This window comes from Hippopotamus amphibius, chromosome 5, assembly GCF_030028045.1.
Source record: "Hippopotamus amphibius kiboko isolate mHipAmp2 chromosome 5, mHipAmp2.hap2, whole genome shotgun sequence".
In the NCBI taxonomy this organism is placed as follows: Eukaryota; Metazoa; Chordata; class Mammalia; order Artiodactyla; family Hippopotamidae; genus Hippopotamus; species Hippopotamus amphibius.
In genome coordinates, this window is record NC_080190.1 from 34,051,839 (window position 1) to 34,066,968 (window position 15,130).

Genomic DNA, 15,130 nt, shown 5'->3' on the forward strand with positions numbered 1-15,130 from the left:
GGCTCTAGAGTACAGGCTCAGTAGCTGTAGCGCACGGGCCTAGTTATTCTGCAGCATGTGGGATCTTCCTGGCCCAGGGATCGAATCTGTGTCCCCTGCATTGGCAGGCAGATTCTTAATCACTGCACCATCAGGGAAGCCCCACATGTATCTTTTTGAATTATGGTTTTCTCAGGGTATATGCTCAATAGTGGGATTGTTGTGTCATATGGTAATTCTATTTCCAAGACTGCTTTTAAATTAGGTTCTTTTCATGTGGTATAAAGTGGCATTTTGATTTTATTATATTTAGATGATGATCTAAACATGTTATGTTCTTGTCTGTGGAATCTGGACATGGTGGTCTTTCCAGACTGGAGTACTATTGGATGTGGTTAGTTCCCCAGCCTCCACCCCAAGCCTTGCTCCTCTGCTGCTGCAGAAGCTGTGAAGGGAAGCTCTTGTCTCTGAGGACCTGCCTGCTGTCTTTCTCTGAGGCTGACTTCTCTTGCTGCAGAACTGAGCACAGTTCATCACCAGTCGTGTAGAAGACTTAAGTATCATTGAGTGTCCTGTATTGGGTTTTATACGTGCACAGCTCTTAAAAGGGAGACTTCTTTCCCTTCAGGCTGCTGTTGAATGAACACCCATTCCTACTTTCTTAAAGTTATAATTGGCATATGTGATGTGTCAGATGTTCTAGGTTCACATTCCAGCCCTACCCTTTATTAACTGGGCAGGGAGGTATCTGAATCTCTTCAGGGTAACTCAGCCGAAACATTTCAGTTTAAAGCATCTTTTGAAGATCAAGTGAGCTAACTGGGTGGAAAATATCTGGCACAGAAGAGCCAGTAAAATATTTCTTCAATCAATCTTGTGGTGCTGGTTATATTCTAGTTGTATATTGATGTAGCTATATTATGAAATTGGGCTACTTAATTATTTAAAATCATTTATTAACTAAATTAATTAATTAAATGTTATCCAAAAGAAGTATTCAAATTTACCCAAAATAAATGTTATCAATATGCTTGCTAGCAGTTAGGAACATTCTACAACTATTGTCTGTACCACTTAACTTTGTAATTTCACCATTATTTTGCACTTAATTTTTATACACAAAATTCACTTTTAGTCTTCATATTTATTTGTCCCTACTGGTCCTTGGGCAGTATATGTAGGAGATGCTTTGTTTAAATACCCATGCAGTGTTTGTGGGAAATGAGAAGTCATAGTGCCTCCCTTGATGATTTTTATCTCATGCTTAATAGACCTCATGCTTTTATATTGTCCTTAGCTGGATTGATCAAGTTTTCTTCATTTCATTTTGCTTTTCCTCTACTAAAAGGAAAGGTGTTTCGTTTTAGGTGGTATATTTTAAACTTTTAGCTAACAAATTTTATATTGTAATTGCTTGTATCTGTCTGTATAATCAAAGATGAGAATTAGTATCAATAGCCTTACTATGAGAGTAAGTCAAACAGCCCTTAGATTGCTGGCGGTAATCAATCATTCTATATCAGCTTGCATATTTTGTTGAAAACATCTAGAATTTTAGCTTTCTTTTCCTTGTTAAAAATAACGATAATTTCTTTAAACTTTGCTGCTACATTATCGATTGTTATTTAGACTAGAAAGTTTTACTTGCCTTTTTGCACATCATTATTGTTGTGTCCCACATTCTCCCCTTTTTTGGATATATTTTTATTTTCTTGGAATTTTTCCTCAGGTAATTATTTCAGAAATGGTTTCAAGATTGTAAAATGTCTGAATATTTACATGTCCAACAATGTCTATATCTTGACCTTATATTTGAATTCTAGTATATCAGGTGTAGAATACTAATTTTGAAAATCATTTCCTATTGAACCTTTGAAGACTTTACTTGACTGTTGTCTATCATTTATAAGCATCATGTATGAAAAGATTTATTCTAAATTGAGTCTCATTCTTTATAACTTCCTTTTTCTCTCTAGAACTTTTTAAGGTGTTTTTCTGTGGTGTTTTTTTGTTTTTTTCCCTTGTGGTTCTCACGTTTCACAAGCGTTCGGGAGTGTGGGTCTTTACACTTCAATCCTGCTTGTTAGAATTTGGTGGATCCTTTGGATTTTTCATCATTATAAGAAAAAGTTATTCAATTTCCTTTGCTTATTATTACATTTGATTATATTTCTCTCTCCTTGAAACTCCTATTATAAAGGCACTAGGATTTCCAAAACTATTGTCCATACCACTTAACTTTGTTTAAAGTTTTCATCATTATTTTGTACCTATTCTTGCAAAAACCCATGTTACTGTTGTCTTACAGCTATTTAAAGTAAGTCAAAATGCAGCTAAATCTATTTTATTGCTCAGCATATCTGTTTATTAAAAATATTTTTGCAACCATGTACTTAATTACCAAAAACTTCTCACTCTTCTAACAACTTTTAAAAATTTGGCTAAATTTATTTGATGATATATTTATTTTAACATTCTATTTTCACTAAGTTAACTCCTTCAGGGATTAGTTTTGTGACTTTTAAATTTGATGTTTGTTATACTGTTGGAGTTCCTCAAATATCTTTTGAGTCTTGAAATTTTGTTCATATCTGTGAATTTCTAGAGACTTCTGAACATTTATAGCATTGAATGCTGGAGTGTATTTCCTCACCTAAGTGTGAACATGCAATGTTTGCTCTTGGAAATAGATTTGCGAGGAAGCAGGTGGGTGATACGCAGCCAAGGGACTTCCCACTGATGTTTTTAAGTGATATCTTTCCTCGACTTGAGGATTCCTCAAGTTTCCTTATTCCTGTATTCTGTCTACTATCTCCTGACCTGCCTCCCCTTTGGAAGGAAGTGGTGTTAGAACTTCTGACACAAAGAAAAGGGCTCTGTGAAAACGGTTGGCATAGCTCTACCCTTCTCTAAGACAAAACCAGCTCCCTATACTTTTCTTTGCCCTGCCTCCTTCTTCTGTCTTGATCTGGGCTTTTCCTGGATCTTCTGAGAAAAGCCTTCTTCTGAGAATACTTCTTTTTCTGCTCATATGATGATAAATTTTGACACAGAGATGCTCTCTTTCATCATTTTTCGTAATCATGAATTCCAGCCTTTTGAAAATCTGATAACTTTAATTTCACTACTAAAGTATGGTCATCTCTGAGGAAGTGAGTTGTTTTTTATTTGGGAGTTCTATTGAAAACTTAGATATTTATCAATACTAAGGTGACTTTTTGTTTAAAGGCAGGCCAGAGTGCACTGATGATACAGCAATATTTATTCAAAAGTTCAAAGACTTACTGATGTTTGGTGATAAGCTTACACTTAGTATTTATAAAGTCTTTGGATTCTAAGCTTTCAATTGCAATTATTCAAGGCACATTAATGGATCTCTTCATAGTCCTGGTGATCTGTCTTTCTTTTTTGATTTTCCTTTTTCTATGGAATCAAAGCTATGCCAAAGGGAAGCTGCCACCTGGGCCCATTCCTCTCCCAATTGTTGGAAATTTTCTACAGATAAATACTAAGGATGTCAATGAATTCATAAACAAGGCAAGTATGATTAATTTCCTTTCAATTGTTTGCAGTGAGTAAATAAGACAGCCCTATATTTTGTCCCAGACTCCACGGTCCCAGACACCATGTTTTTTTTCTTTTTAATTAGAGTGTAGTTGCTTTACAGTGTTGTGTTTCTTTCCGCTGTATAGCCAAGTGAATCAGCTATACGTTTACACGTATCCCCTCCTATTTGGATTTCCTTCCCATTTAGATCACCACAGAGCATTGAGTAGAGTTCCCTGCCAGACACAATGTTTTTAAAAAGTGCTTTTAAAGGGAAGTACACATTGGACATCTGGATTGGAATTTATTTATTTATTTTTAAATTGAACTATAGATGATTTATAATATTATACTTGTTTCAAGTGACAGTAGAGTGATTCAAAATTTTCATAGATTATACTCCATTTAAAGTTATTATAAAATATAGGGTATATTCCCTGTGCTGTACAATATAGCCTTGTAGCTTGTTTATTTTATACATAGTAGTTTGTACCTTATAATCCCCTACCCCTGTCTTGCCCCTCCATCCTTCCTGCTCCCCACTGGTAACCACTAGTTTGTTCTCTATGTGTGAGTCTGTTTATGCTTTGTTAAATTCATTCATTTTATGTTTTTTAGAGTCCACATATAAATGATAACGGAGTATTTGTCTTTGTCTTTCTGACTTATTTCACTAAGTATAATACCTTCCAGATTCATCTATGTTATTGCAAATGGCAAAATTTCATTCTTTTTTTATGGCTGGGTAGTATCCCATTGTGTGTGGATATATATATATATATATATATATATATATATCTCACATCTTTATCCGTTCCTCTGTTGATGGACACTTAGGTTCCTTCCATATCTTGGCTCTTGTAAACAATGCTGCTATGAACATTGCAATTTATGTATCTTTTTGAATTAGTGTTTTCATTTTCATCAGAAATGTATCTAGGAGTGGAATTGCTGCATTATATGATAGTTCTATTTTTAGTTTTTTGAGAAACCTCTGTAACGTTTTCCACAGTGACTGCATCAATTTACATTCCCCCAACAGTGTGCTAGGGTTCCCTTTTCTCCACATCCTTGCCAACATTTGTTATTTGTGGTCTTTTTGATGGTAGCCATGCTGCCAAGTGTGAGGTGATATTTCATGGTGGTTTTGATTTGCATTTCTCTGTTGACTAGCAGTGTCAAGCATCTTTTCATGTAATTGTTGGTTTATCTTTATGCGTTTGGAAAATTTCTGTTCAAGTGTTCTGTCCATTTTTTAATTGATTGGGTTTTTTTTTAACATTGGATTGTATGAGCTATTTTTTGCAAATATTTTCTCCCATTCAGTAGGTTGTCTTTTTTTTTTTTTTGCCTATGGTTTCCTTTGCTATGCAAAAAGCTTTTACGTTTAATTAGGGTTCCATTTGTTTATTTTTTTGCTTTTGTTTCCTTTGCCTTAGGAGGCAGATCCAAAAAAGTATACTATAACTTATATCAAAGAATGTGCTGCCTATGTTTTCTTCTAGGAATTTTATGGTTTCTGGTCTTATGTTTAGATTCTTAATCCATTTGGACTTTGTTTTTGCATATGGTGTGAGGAAATGTTTTAATTTCATTCTTTTACATGTAGCTGTCCAGTTTTCCCAGCACCACTTATTGAAGAGACTATCTGTTCTCCATTGTATATTCTTGTGTCCTTTGCCATAGACTAGTTATCCATATAAGTGGTTTTGCCTTTGGAAAATTTCTGGGCTATCTCTTCTGTTCCATTGAGCTATGTGTCTGTTTTGTGCCAGTACAATATTGTTTTGGCTACTGTAATGTTGTACTGTAGTCTGAAGCCAGGGAGCATGGTACTTCCAGCTCTGTTTTTTCTTTGGATAGCTTTGGCTATTTGATGTTTTTTGTGTTTCCATACAAATTTTAAAATTATTTGTTTTAGTTCTTTGAAATACACTGCTCTTTTGATAGGAACTGCTTTGAATCTGTTGATAGCTTTGGGTAGTATGGTCATATTAACAATATTAATTTTCCCTGTCCATGAGCATGGTATATCTTTCCATCTGTTTGTGTTGTCATCAGTTTTTTTCATTAGCATCTTAAAGTTTTCTGAGTACATGTTTTTTTCTTCCTTGGTTAGTTAGATTTATTTCTTGGTACTTTATTCTTTTTGATGTGATGGTAAATGGGATTGTTTTCTTAATTTCTCTTTCTGATAGTTTGTTGTTAGTATATAGATACGCAACAAATTTCTGTATCCTGCAACTTTTGTATTAATTTTGTATCCTACAACTTTTCCAGATTCACTGATGAGCTCTAGAAGTTTTTTGTTGGCATCTTTAGAATTTCGTATGTATAGTATTATGTTATTTGCAAATAATGACAGTTTTACTTCCTTCTTTTCAATTTTAATTCATTTTATTTCTCTTTCTTCTTTGATTGCTGGGGCTTTGATTTCCAATACTACATTGAATAAAAGCAGAGAGAGTGGGCATCCTTGTCTTTTTCTTGAGCTTAGAGAAAATGCTTCCAACTTTACAGTGTTAAGTATGATGTTAGCTGTGGACTTATAGGTGTGATTTTTTAAATTATGTTGTGGTATGTTCCCTCTATATCTACTTTGTGAAGAGTTTTTGTCATATAGATGTTGAATTTTGTCAAAAGCTTTTCTGCCTGTATTCAGTTATCATATGATTTTTATTCTTCCACTTATTAATATGGTATATCACAGTGATTGATTTGCAAATATTGAACCATCCTTGCATCCCTGGGATAAATCCCACATGACTGTAGTGTATGACACCCAGACATGATTTTAAACGGTATACAGCTAAAGGTATTGCCAGAAGGGAATGAGATTCATGAGATGATTGTTGCAATTGTCAAAAGTAGGAATTCCCTGTCCATATTGTGACCTAGGTTCCTTCTATAGTAATTATTCTTTGGTGAATTCTAATGGCAATGAAAGTGCTTTCAATTAAAAAAAAACTGCATATTTACAGTTTAGATAGCACTAAAATTTTCCTAAAAGAACATATCGATTTGAAAACAAGGAAATAACTAAGTTTCAGGAAATTTTACAATTTCTGTTATATTTGCTCAATGAATAAGTAACTGTTCTACTCCTACCTATTTATAGAACAATAGCTCTCTAAATCTTGAAATAATTATTTGAAATCTGACCTCTCTGGGACAGCTAGTTACCAGAGCACAGTTGTGGAAGCTCTTTCTTCCTGTGTGTTGGGCTCTGGATTTGAAAAGATGGTCAGCACCCCAGCTCATGCACTCATTAACTCACAGCCTTGGTCAAGTTAAAAATCTCTCTGAGCTTTAATTTCTATTTCTTTAAAATGTGAATAATAATTATTTTGCATAGGTACTTGAGTATATCATACATTTAACAGGTTATTGAATGCCTACTTTCAATAACAAGTATGTCAGATGCTGGGGATTTTCAAAGGTGAATAAAAAAAGACCCAGCAGTATGGAATTTACAGTCTAGATGGTAGGCATGTATTTATGAAATGATCATACAAATAAATGTATGATTATAAGCATGTAATAGGAACACCATAGAAAAAGGCAATGTAGCTTAGAGGATTAGGGTAGGAGGCGTAGTCAGCAAAGAGTTCTCTGTGGAAGTGAAACTAGAACTGAGATCTGAAAAATAGACATGAACCAGATAGAATATAGGTAAATGTTTGTTCCAGGCTTTTTCAATCTGGAGGAAAATTACTTGCTAGAGTGTCTGAAAAAGGATCAATTTGATTGTAGCCAAGGTAGGAAGTAAAAACATGGTGTGAAGTGAGATTAGGTAGGTAAATAAGGGCCAGAAAATGCAGGTCTTACAAGGATTTTAAGGATATTGGTATTTAGCATGAGAGCAGTGTGATGTCCTTTAACATTTGCTTTGTGAAAAGATCATTCCAGTTGCTGTATGGAGAATGAATTGTAAGGTAGCAGAAAGACTCAAACATTGGACAAGTTGAAAGAGTGTAAGTCCTATATCATTTAGTACAGTAAATAAGCTGCCATGACAGGAAGACCTCAATAATGCAATGACTTAAGGAAGACAGGAGTTTATTTCTACCTTCCACAATAACGCAGAGGTAAGTGCTGGTGGGCTGCCACTCCTCCATGAGGTCTTTCAGACAGTCAGTTTTTCTCAGTCTTGTAGTTTACCATCCTGTGCTCTAAGGCTATGGTTCTCATTTGCATAGTCACAGAGGGGTCATCTCCATGCTGTCGTTTCAACCCATGGATAGAAGGAGAAATGAAGGACGTGCAGTTACCATTTATGCTACTGAAGGATTTGTACACATCAATTCTGCTTATCTCAGTGCATGGAAACTTACTTACATCACCACACAGGGAAGCTGGAAAATGCCTGTGACTATGTCCTTATGTATTATTAAAGCTTAGAAGTCTCTGATGCTAAAAAGATGTGGAGAATGGACAGTGAGCGGTGATTATTCGTCTGCATGTGGGGGAGGTAGAGGACCTTCCCTTAAACGGGAGGAGAAACATATCATTTATTGTAACTATAGGAAGGAAAGAGAATTTTAGTACAATTGTAGGTTTGTCAGAAAAAAACCTAATAGAATATTATGAAAAAAATTTATAATATTTCCCCTGCCACATAGTAGGAGCTGAATAAAAGATAACTATTGATGAGGATGATAATAACAATATTACTAATAGTATAATGATAATTACCATTTGATAAATGTGATTTCATATTAAATTACTGGTTCTAGAAGTTGAAATCTTTTATAATTGGTGAATGAATATTAAAATGTGTCTTATGAATATTAAAAATATTCCCCACACTTATCTATGCTTTCAGTTTTGGAATGCTCACTATTTTTGCATCTCTTTTTCCTTTTCCAGCTAGCGAAAGATTATGGCCCTGTGTTCACTGTGTATTTTGGCATGAAACCCACGGTGGTGGTTCATGGATATGAGGCAGTGAAGGAAGTCCTGATTGATCAGAGTGAGGACTTTGCTGGCAGAGGCAGCTTCCCAGTGGCAGACAGAATCAACCAGGGATTAGGTATGCTTCTGTTTGGGGAGTGTGTGGGAGATTGTAGGTTGTAAAGATTCAAATAGGCTGAGGAATTGAGAAATTACAGTTAGGAGAAATTTATGAAAACACCATAAATCAACAATTTTCTATGGATCATTAATCCATATTTAAAAATTATGAACATGACACAAAGTCTGCATGAAACATTAAATGCAATTAAAGCAAATCTTCTAATCACTAATATTCTATTAATTTGCAATCAAGCCATGTTCATTTTAAATTATGGCCAGTTAAGATAATGAGAAAGAGACAGAGAGAAAGAGAAGGGAGGAAAATGACTAAATTATCCTATTTATCAAACATTTTGCTTTCTGGCCTGAGTCAATGTTGATAAGAGACTACTTTGGAAGCTTGCATAGCATGCGTGAAACCAACAAAGATTTGGAATATTTGCAATCTTGCATTCAATTTTCTGTTCTTCTAAAAAAGAAAAAAAGCACAAGAAATTTTTGTATCCAATAGAATACAAAGCATAGAGCACAAATATGCTCTGAAAAGAGGGTCATGGGGGAACACAGTAAGTATAAATTAGAATATTAGCAAAAGCTTTTTAAATTAAGTACTTGAACTATCTTTCATCTGTTTTTATAGCTGGACCTTAAAGTCTCCCATCCTCTGATGGGTCGCTGGGTTCCTATAAAAAGAAATAAGGCCAGAATAGGGTCACTTCCTCTTCTACACTGTTCTTTAAGGTCTTTTCAGACAAGTTCCCTATGAGCATTGCCTTTTCCCCTGACCTCATCTTGGCCCTGGAAGTCTGATATTGAACTTCCTTGGTGTTAAGACCACAGTTCGTGGAAGAGATTTAGCAAATAGAGGGAAATTTTAAAATGGGAAGCACTTGGCCGCATCCCTTATTTGAGGAATAGATTTTCATGAGCTTCCTTTCAACATACAACTGCTGTTTCTCGGTCTCTTAAGAAGTGACTGCTTTTGTCGTTTCTCCTACAATTCACTTACAAAGTACAAGTCAACCCTGAAAACTTAACCTATAACTTGGCCTCTACGGTTTGTTAGCTGAGTCATCATAGAGCAAGCATTTTTTCTCCATGATCTTCAGCATCCTCATCAGTAAAAAAAATGGATACAAACCACTTCATTCACAGAGTTGTTCTGAGTTTTGCAGGAGCTAATGGATAATGAAGAGTAATATGTAAACCAAGAGTCTTGACAGTAAGACACTAAGCTGGGTTAAGAGAGGAGGCAGGTGAAGTGGGGCTCAATGGGAATTCCTGAGGCTGCCACCACTATATTTGCATCCCTGCTTAAGTGTCATTATCACTTCATGGTTTAAAGACTCTCAGCCAGAATTCATGGCAATGGATTATTCTTCTCTATTTTTTTTCCTTCCTGATAGGAGTTGTTTTCAGCAGTGGAGAAAAATGGAAGCAAACCCGGCGTTTCTCCCTCATGGTTTTGAGGAATATGGGGATGGGGAAGAGGACTATTGAAAACAGAATTCAAGAGGAAGCCCAGTGTTTGGTGGAAGCATTTAAAAAAACCAATAGTGGGTATTTCTTTATGTAATTAACAGTAATTGCTTGGGCAGACTAAATGCTATTACAAGTAGACCACAGAGAGAGAATGGCTCAAATACAATCGAAGTTAACTTTTTGCTCACATAACAGTAGTAAGAGGTGAAGTGGTTGGCATAACAACCTTTTCAAGCACCTGGCTTATAGGGTCTTTGATACCTTGAACATATGGCTTCCATTGGCACCCAGAGTTTATCTCTTTGAATGGCAGTGGGCGGTGGAGGGGCGGGGGGAGAATAAGAAAGAGAACAAATAGTGTTTTTAATAGGCCAGGTATGGCAGTGGCACGCAAAAATTCTTTCATATTCCTTGGGCTGTAATTCAGTCATAGGGCCACACCTAACTGTAAGAGGAGCTGGGAAATGTGGTTATCTGTGTGCATAGGAAGAATAGGAGAATGTGGACTTTGGAAATCTGCTAGTAGCTTGGTAACAATAACTGGAAAACTAAATGCTCAGGTAACTTCTTGAGAAGTATTGCAAATTTTTTGCAACATATGTATGTCAAGTCATTATGCCATGCACTTAAACTTGTACAGTGCTGCAGTGATATCTCAATAAAACTGAAACAAAATTAGTGGTTCAGGTGTAGATTTCGCACCAAATTCTTCTCATTCTGTAGGACTGTATTACTGCTCACATGTGGGTGTGAAGGGAGGGAGCTGCAGCAGCACACATCTGCTCAGTGTATATGTGTGTGGATGTGTGTGTGTGTGTGGACCGGGTGAGGGAATAGAAAAGAAAGGGGTCGGTGGGAGACTTGGCAGGGAAGAAGCAAGATCAAGATCATAAGACATATGTGGTTTTTTAATCTAAATATTTAATTTTTGAAGAACATTATTAACTTAATAACACTATATTCTAAATGGTGACTCGCCATCCTGTTTTTCTTAGCAATGTTATATTGTTGTCCAGATAGTCTTTCCCCCTCCTTTTTTGCTGCTACTAAAGTAAATAATGCAATTATTACAAATATTTGCATGATTCTGATTTCTTACTCTGAATAAATTTCTCAAGATGGCAGTAGAGTGTCAATGAACATCATTTGGACTTTTGATGCATATTACCTAGGAATGGGTTGAAGACGTGGCAGAAGTGATAAAACATGAGGCTCATACTGCATAGATTGTTTTCTAACCTTATTTTTTAATTTAATATATTAAATAAATATTTTTTCATATTCTTTTATCAAGACCATTATTAACAGAATAGTACAGTAGTCTATTATTTTGCATGTACCATAGTTTATTTAACCAGTCTTTTTTATTACTAGATTGTTTTTAATTCTTTTTTGCTAATTATATAAAAAAACACAATCCATATTAATCATTGACTATTTCTGACTACCTTCTAGAATAATATTTTGGAAATGGAATTAGTAAATCAATGAATATTGGGTTTTGGTACATATTATCCAGGAAATGGTTTTGTCGACTTGATTTGTATTTCAAGCAGATCTTATTATTAACTGGTTCAATTTTCCATAGTGAATATGACCTTCCCCCAGCTTCTTGACCTATGACCATCCGAGTTCTGCCCCATTCCACCCAATTATGGAGACCTCATACAGATAACTAACTGTTGGAAGTTAATTTCACATGTTGAGCAGAACTTTTTTTTTTTTTTTTGGTAACTTCTACTTTTTGATCCCTGCTAAGTTTTTGCCTTTTGCAGTGTATTGTTGTGTAGTCACCTCGCAGAGACAGGATGGACATCCCATTCAAAAATTTAGATGTTGAGATTGGTAGTGCTACACAAGTCTCAATAGGATATAAAAAGGTTTATTACTCACATAACGAGGTTTTCTGTGGAGGGCAGGTAGCTACTAAGCAAATCCAAAAATATCTTGAGATAGCAGGAAAAAGATGCAGGCTTGAGATTTTTATGGTGGTTAAGGGGTGGAGTGGGGATGAAGTTTCCTAAATATAGGCCAGGGCTTGTGTGTTTTAAACTTCCTGCTTATTGCAAAGAAGGATCACTTGAGGTTTTTTAAAATCAGCTTGTCCAGATGTGAATAGAAGAAAAGGTGAGGCTTACAAGCTGTCAGCAAACAGGAAAAAAAGGAGTCATATTCTTTATTTTATATGAAAAGCCTGTTTCCAATACCATAGCATATTTTTTGAAATATCTGAATGTAACTCCAATTTCTGCCATTATTCTTCTCTTCAACAAAAAATGCACACTTTTTTTTTCAACTGCATTTTGTGAAATTTGATTTCAAGTCTCTTCAGTCTCCTGATTTTCTTATGATGTTGCTCTGTCTCCTATAGGCATCATGAATAAATACCCACACTGAGAGCTAAATTTGGTGACTTTAAAACATTTTAAAATGACCTCTTTCTTGTGAATTACCTTGTGGCTCTTATTTGGAGAATGACATAAATAGGAGAATACTCGGGGGAAATTAATAAAGAAATCAGACTGGATTATATAATTTTGCTTGGCAAAACACAATAAATTTTATTTTAGGCATGTTGAATTTATCATGATAATGGCATGTCCAGGTTGTTCCTATAATTAAAAAATCATAGAGGTCAACCCTTCTCAGTTACTTTGAACAGTAAATGTAAGGTTTATATGATAATTATATTCTAATATTTATATTTATTTTTAGGATCTCCGTATGACCCTAGTTTCCTTCTGGGCTGTGCTCCCTGCAATGTGATCTGCTCCATTATTTTCCGGAATCGTTTTGAGTACAGTGATGAGAAATTTCTAACCTTGGTAAAGCATGTTAAGGAAAACACAAGAATTGTAAGCACCCCCTGGATAGAGGTAAGGTCAAGATTCTCTTTAAATGGGAAACAGTTTTCTAGCTAATTGATTGCTCATCCTTCCACATCCCTTTGTGCTATATCAAAATGGGTAATGTTTATGAAACTATCATTTGTAACCAACTAGTGAGTTATCAATCAATTTAGTGCATTGAAATGAATTTTAAAATATGAAATATAGTAATAGAAAGAAAAATATAATATTGTCATGCATCAGTTATAGGAAGGTAGTTTTTCTGAAACCTTTTTACCCCCTAATTTTTATATCTATAGGTAAAGAGGGTGGTATATGAAATGTATTTTTTACTATAGTACACTGTCAGAAAAAGTTAATAACTTATGTGGTACAGTCATTTATAGCTAAAACTTTGTGTGGAATGTGAGGTTATGATGTATTCCACTTGGGAAGGACTATAGAGAACAAATATTCTATTCCTCATTTTTTAGAACATGAAAATTCACCCAGAGATATTAAACATATTTTCCAAAGTAGCCTAACCAAGAAACAGAATGACCTAGACTTACAAGCTAGATTTCTTGATTATCTAGTTGGATACAAGCTACCAGCCTTAATAAATTTCTTCAGTGTCTAGCAAAGGTATTAAGTCATGAAGGTACTGTTTAAAATGGAGTCAATAACCTCTAGGATTAAGAATGGCCAGATGAATAAAGGCAATGTGTATATTTCTCAAGGTATAAAATGCCTAAATAAAAATAAGCTAAATAATTTAGGCATTAACTTAATGTTTCTGGTGAGTTTATTCATTACCAAAAAAGGGATGTGAATATTAATAGACATAAACAGACTTATTGACAGTAATACAATAATAGAAGGAGACTTTAACACAGCACTTACACCAACAGACAGATTATACAACCTAAAATTAATAAGGAAAAATTGGTGTTAAGCACACATTGGATCAGATGGACTTAATAGATTCATGCAGAACATTCCATCCAAATGCAGCAGAATGCACATTCTTTTCAAGTGCACATGAAACATTCTCCAGGATAGATTATGTTATGTCACAAAACAAATCACATTATGTCAATAAATTCAGGAATTGAAACCATATCAAGCATCTTTTCTGAACACAACTGTGTGAAACTAGAAATCAACCACAAGAAAAAAACTGAAAGAAATACAAACATGTGGGGGCTGAATAAGATGTTACTAAACATAATAGGTCAACAAAGAAATCAGAATACTTTGAGAGAAATGAAAATGGAAACAACATTTTAAAGTCTACAGGACAAACAAAAATAGTTCTAAGAGGGAGATTTATAGCAAAACAGGCCTATATTTCAGGAAACTAAAGCAATCTCAAATAATCTAACCTTACACATAAAGTAACTAGAAAAAGAAGAACAAACAAAGCCCAAATTAGTAGAAGGAAGGAAATAATAAAGATCATAGAGGAAATAAGTGAAACAGAGACAATAAAGACAATAGAAAAGATCAATGAAACTAAAAACTGGTTCTTGAAAAGATAAACAAAAATTGATAAACTTTAGCCAGACTTATCAAGATAAAATGAGAGACAGGCCAAATTGATGAAATCAGAAATGAAAGAAAAAACATTACAACTGATATCACAGAACTTCAGTGGATTACGAGAACCACTATAAACAATTATACACCAACAAATTGGATACCTAGAAAAAATGCATACTGTCATAGAAACATACAACATACCAAGACTAAATCAGGAAGAAATAGAAAATCTAAACAGATTGATCACTCATGATGAAATTGAATTAGTCATCAAAACACCTCAATCAAACAAAAGGACAGGACCAGATGGCTTCACAGGTGAATTCTATCAAAAATTTAGAGAAGAGTTAATATATATCTTTCTCAAACTCTAGCAAAAGGCTGAAGAAAAAGGAACACTTTGAAACCCATCGATGATGTCAGCATTACCCTGAAATCAAAACCAGATGAATACAGAATAAACCCAAGGAGAAAGACACCAAGGCACATATCAATCAAACTAACGAAAATTAAACACAAAGAAAAAATATTAAAAGCAGCAAGAGAAATGCAACAAATAACATATAAGGGAAAACCCATAAGGATAACAGCTGATCTTTGTGCAGAAACTCTACAGGTCAGGAGGGAATGGCAGGATATACTGAAAGTCCTGAAAGAGGAAAACCTACAGCCAAGAATACACTACCCAGCAAGAATTTCATTCAGATTTGAGGGAGAAATCAAAAGCTTTCCAGACA

At 34.7% G+C, this 15,130-nt stretch overlaps 1 protein-coding gene across 1 annotated transcript in view; it reads left to right on the plus strand.

Annotated features, from left to right (window-relative positions):
* Nucleotides 1-3,348: 3,348 nt before the first annotated feature.
* The window catches only part of LOC130853777 (cytochrome P450 2C31-like), a 28,911-nt gene continuing 17,129 nt past the window's right edge, over nt 3,349-15,130 (plus strand). The window contains exons 1-4 of the mRNA XM_057736104.1: nt 3,349-3,516; nt 8,395-8,557; nt 9,948-10,097; nt 12,739-12,899. Coding sequence (XP_057592087.1) covers nt 3,349-3,516; nt 8,395-8,557; nt 9,948-10,097; nt 12,739-12,899 — 642 coding nt within the window. The remainder of the gene's footprint in view (nt 3,517-8,394; nt 8,558-9,947; nt 10,098-12,738; nt 12,900-15,130) is intronic.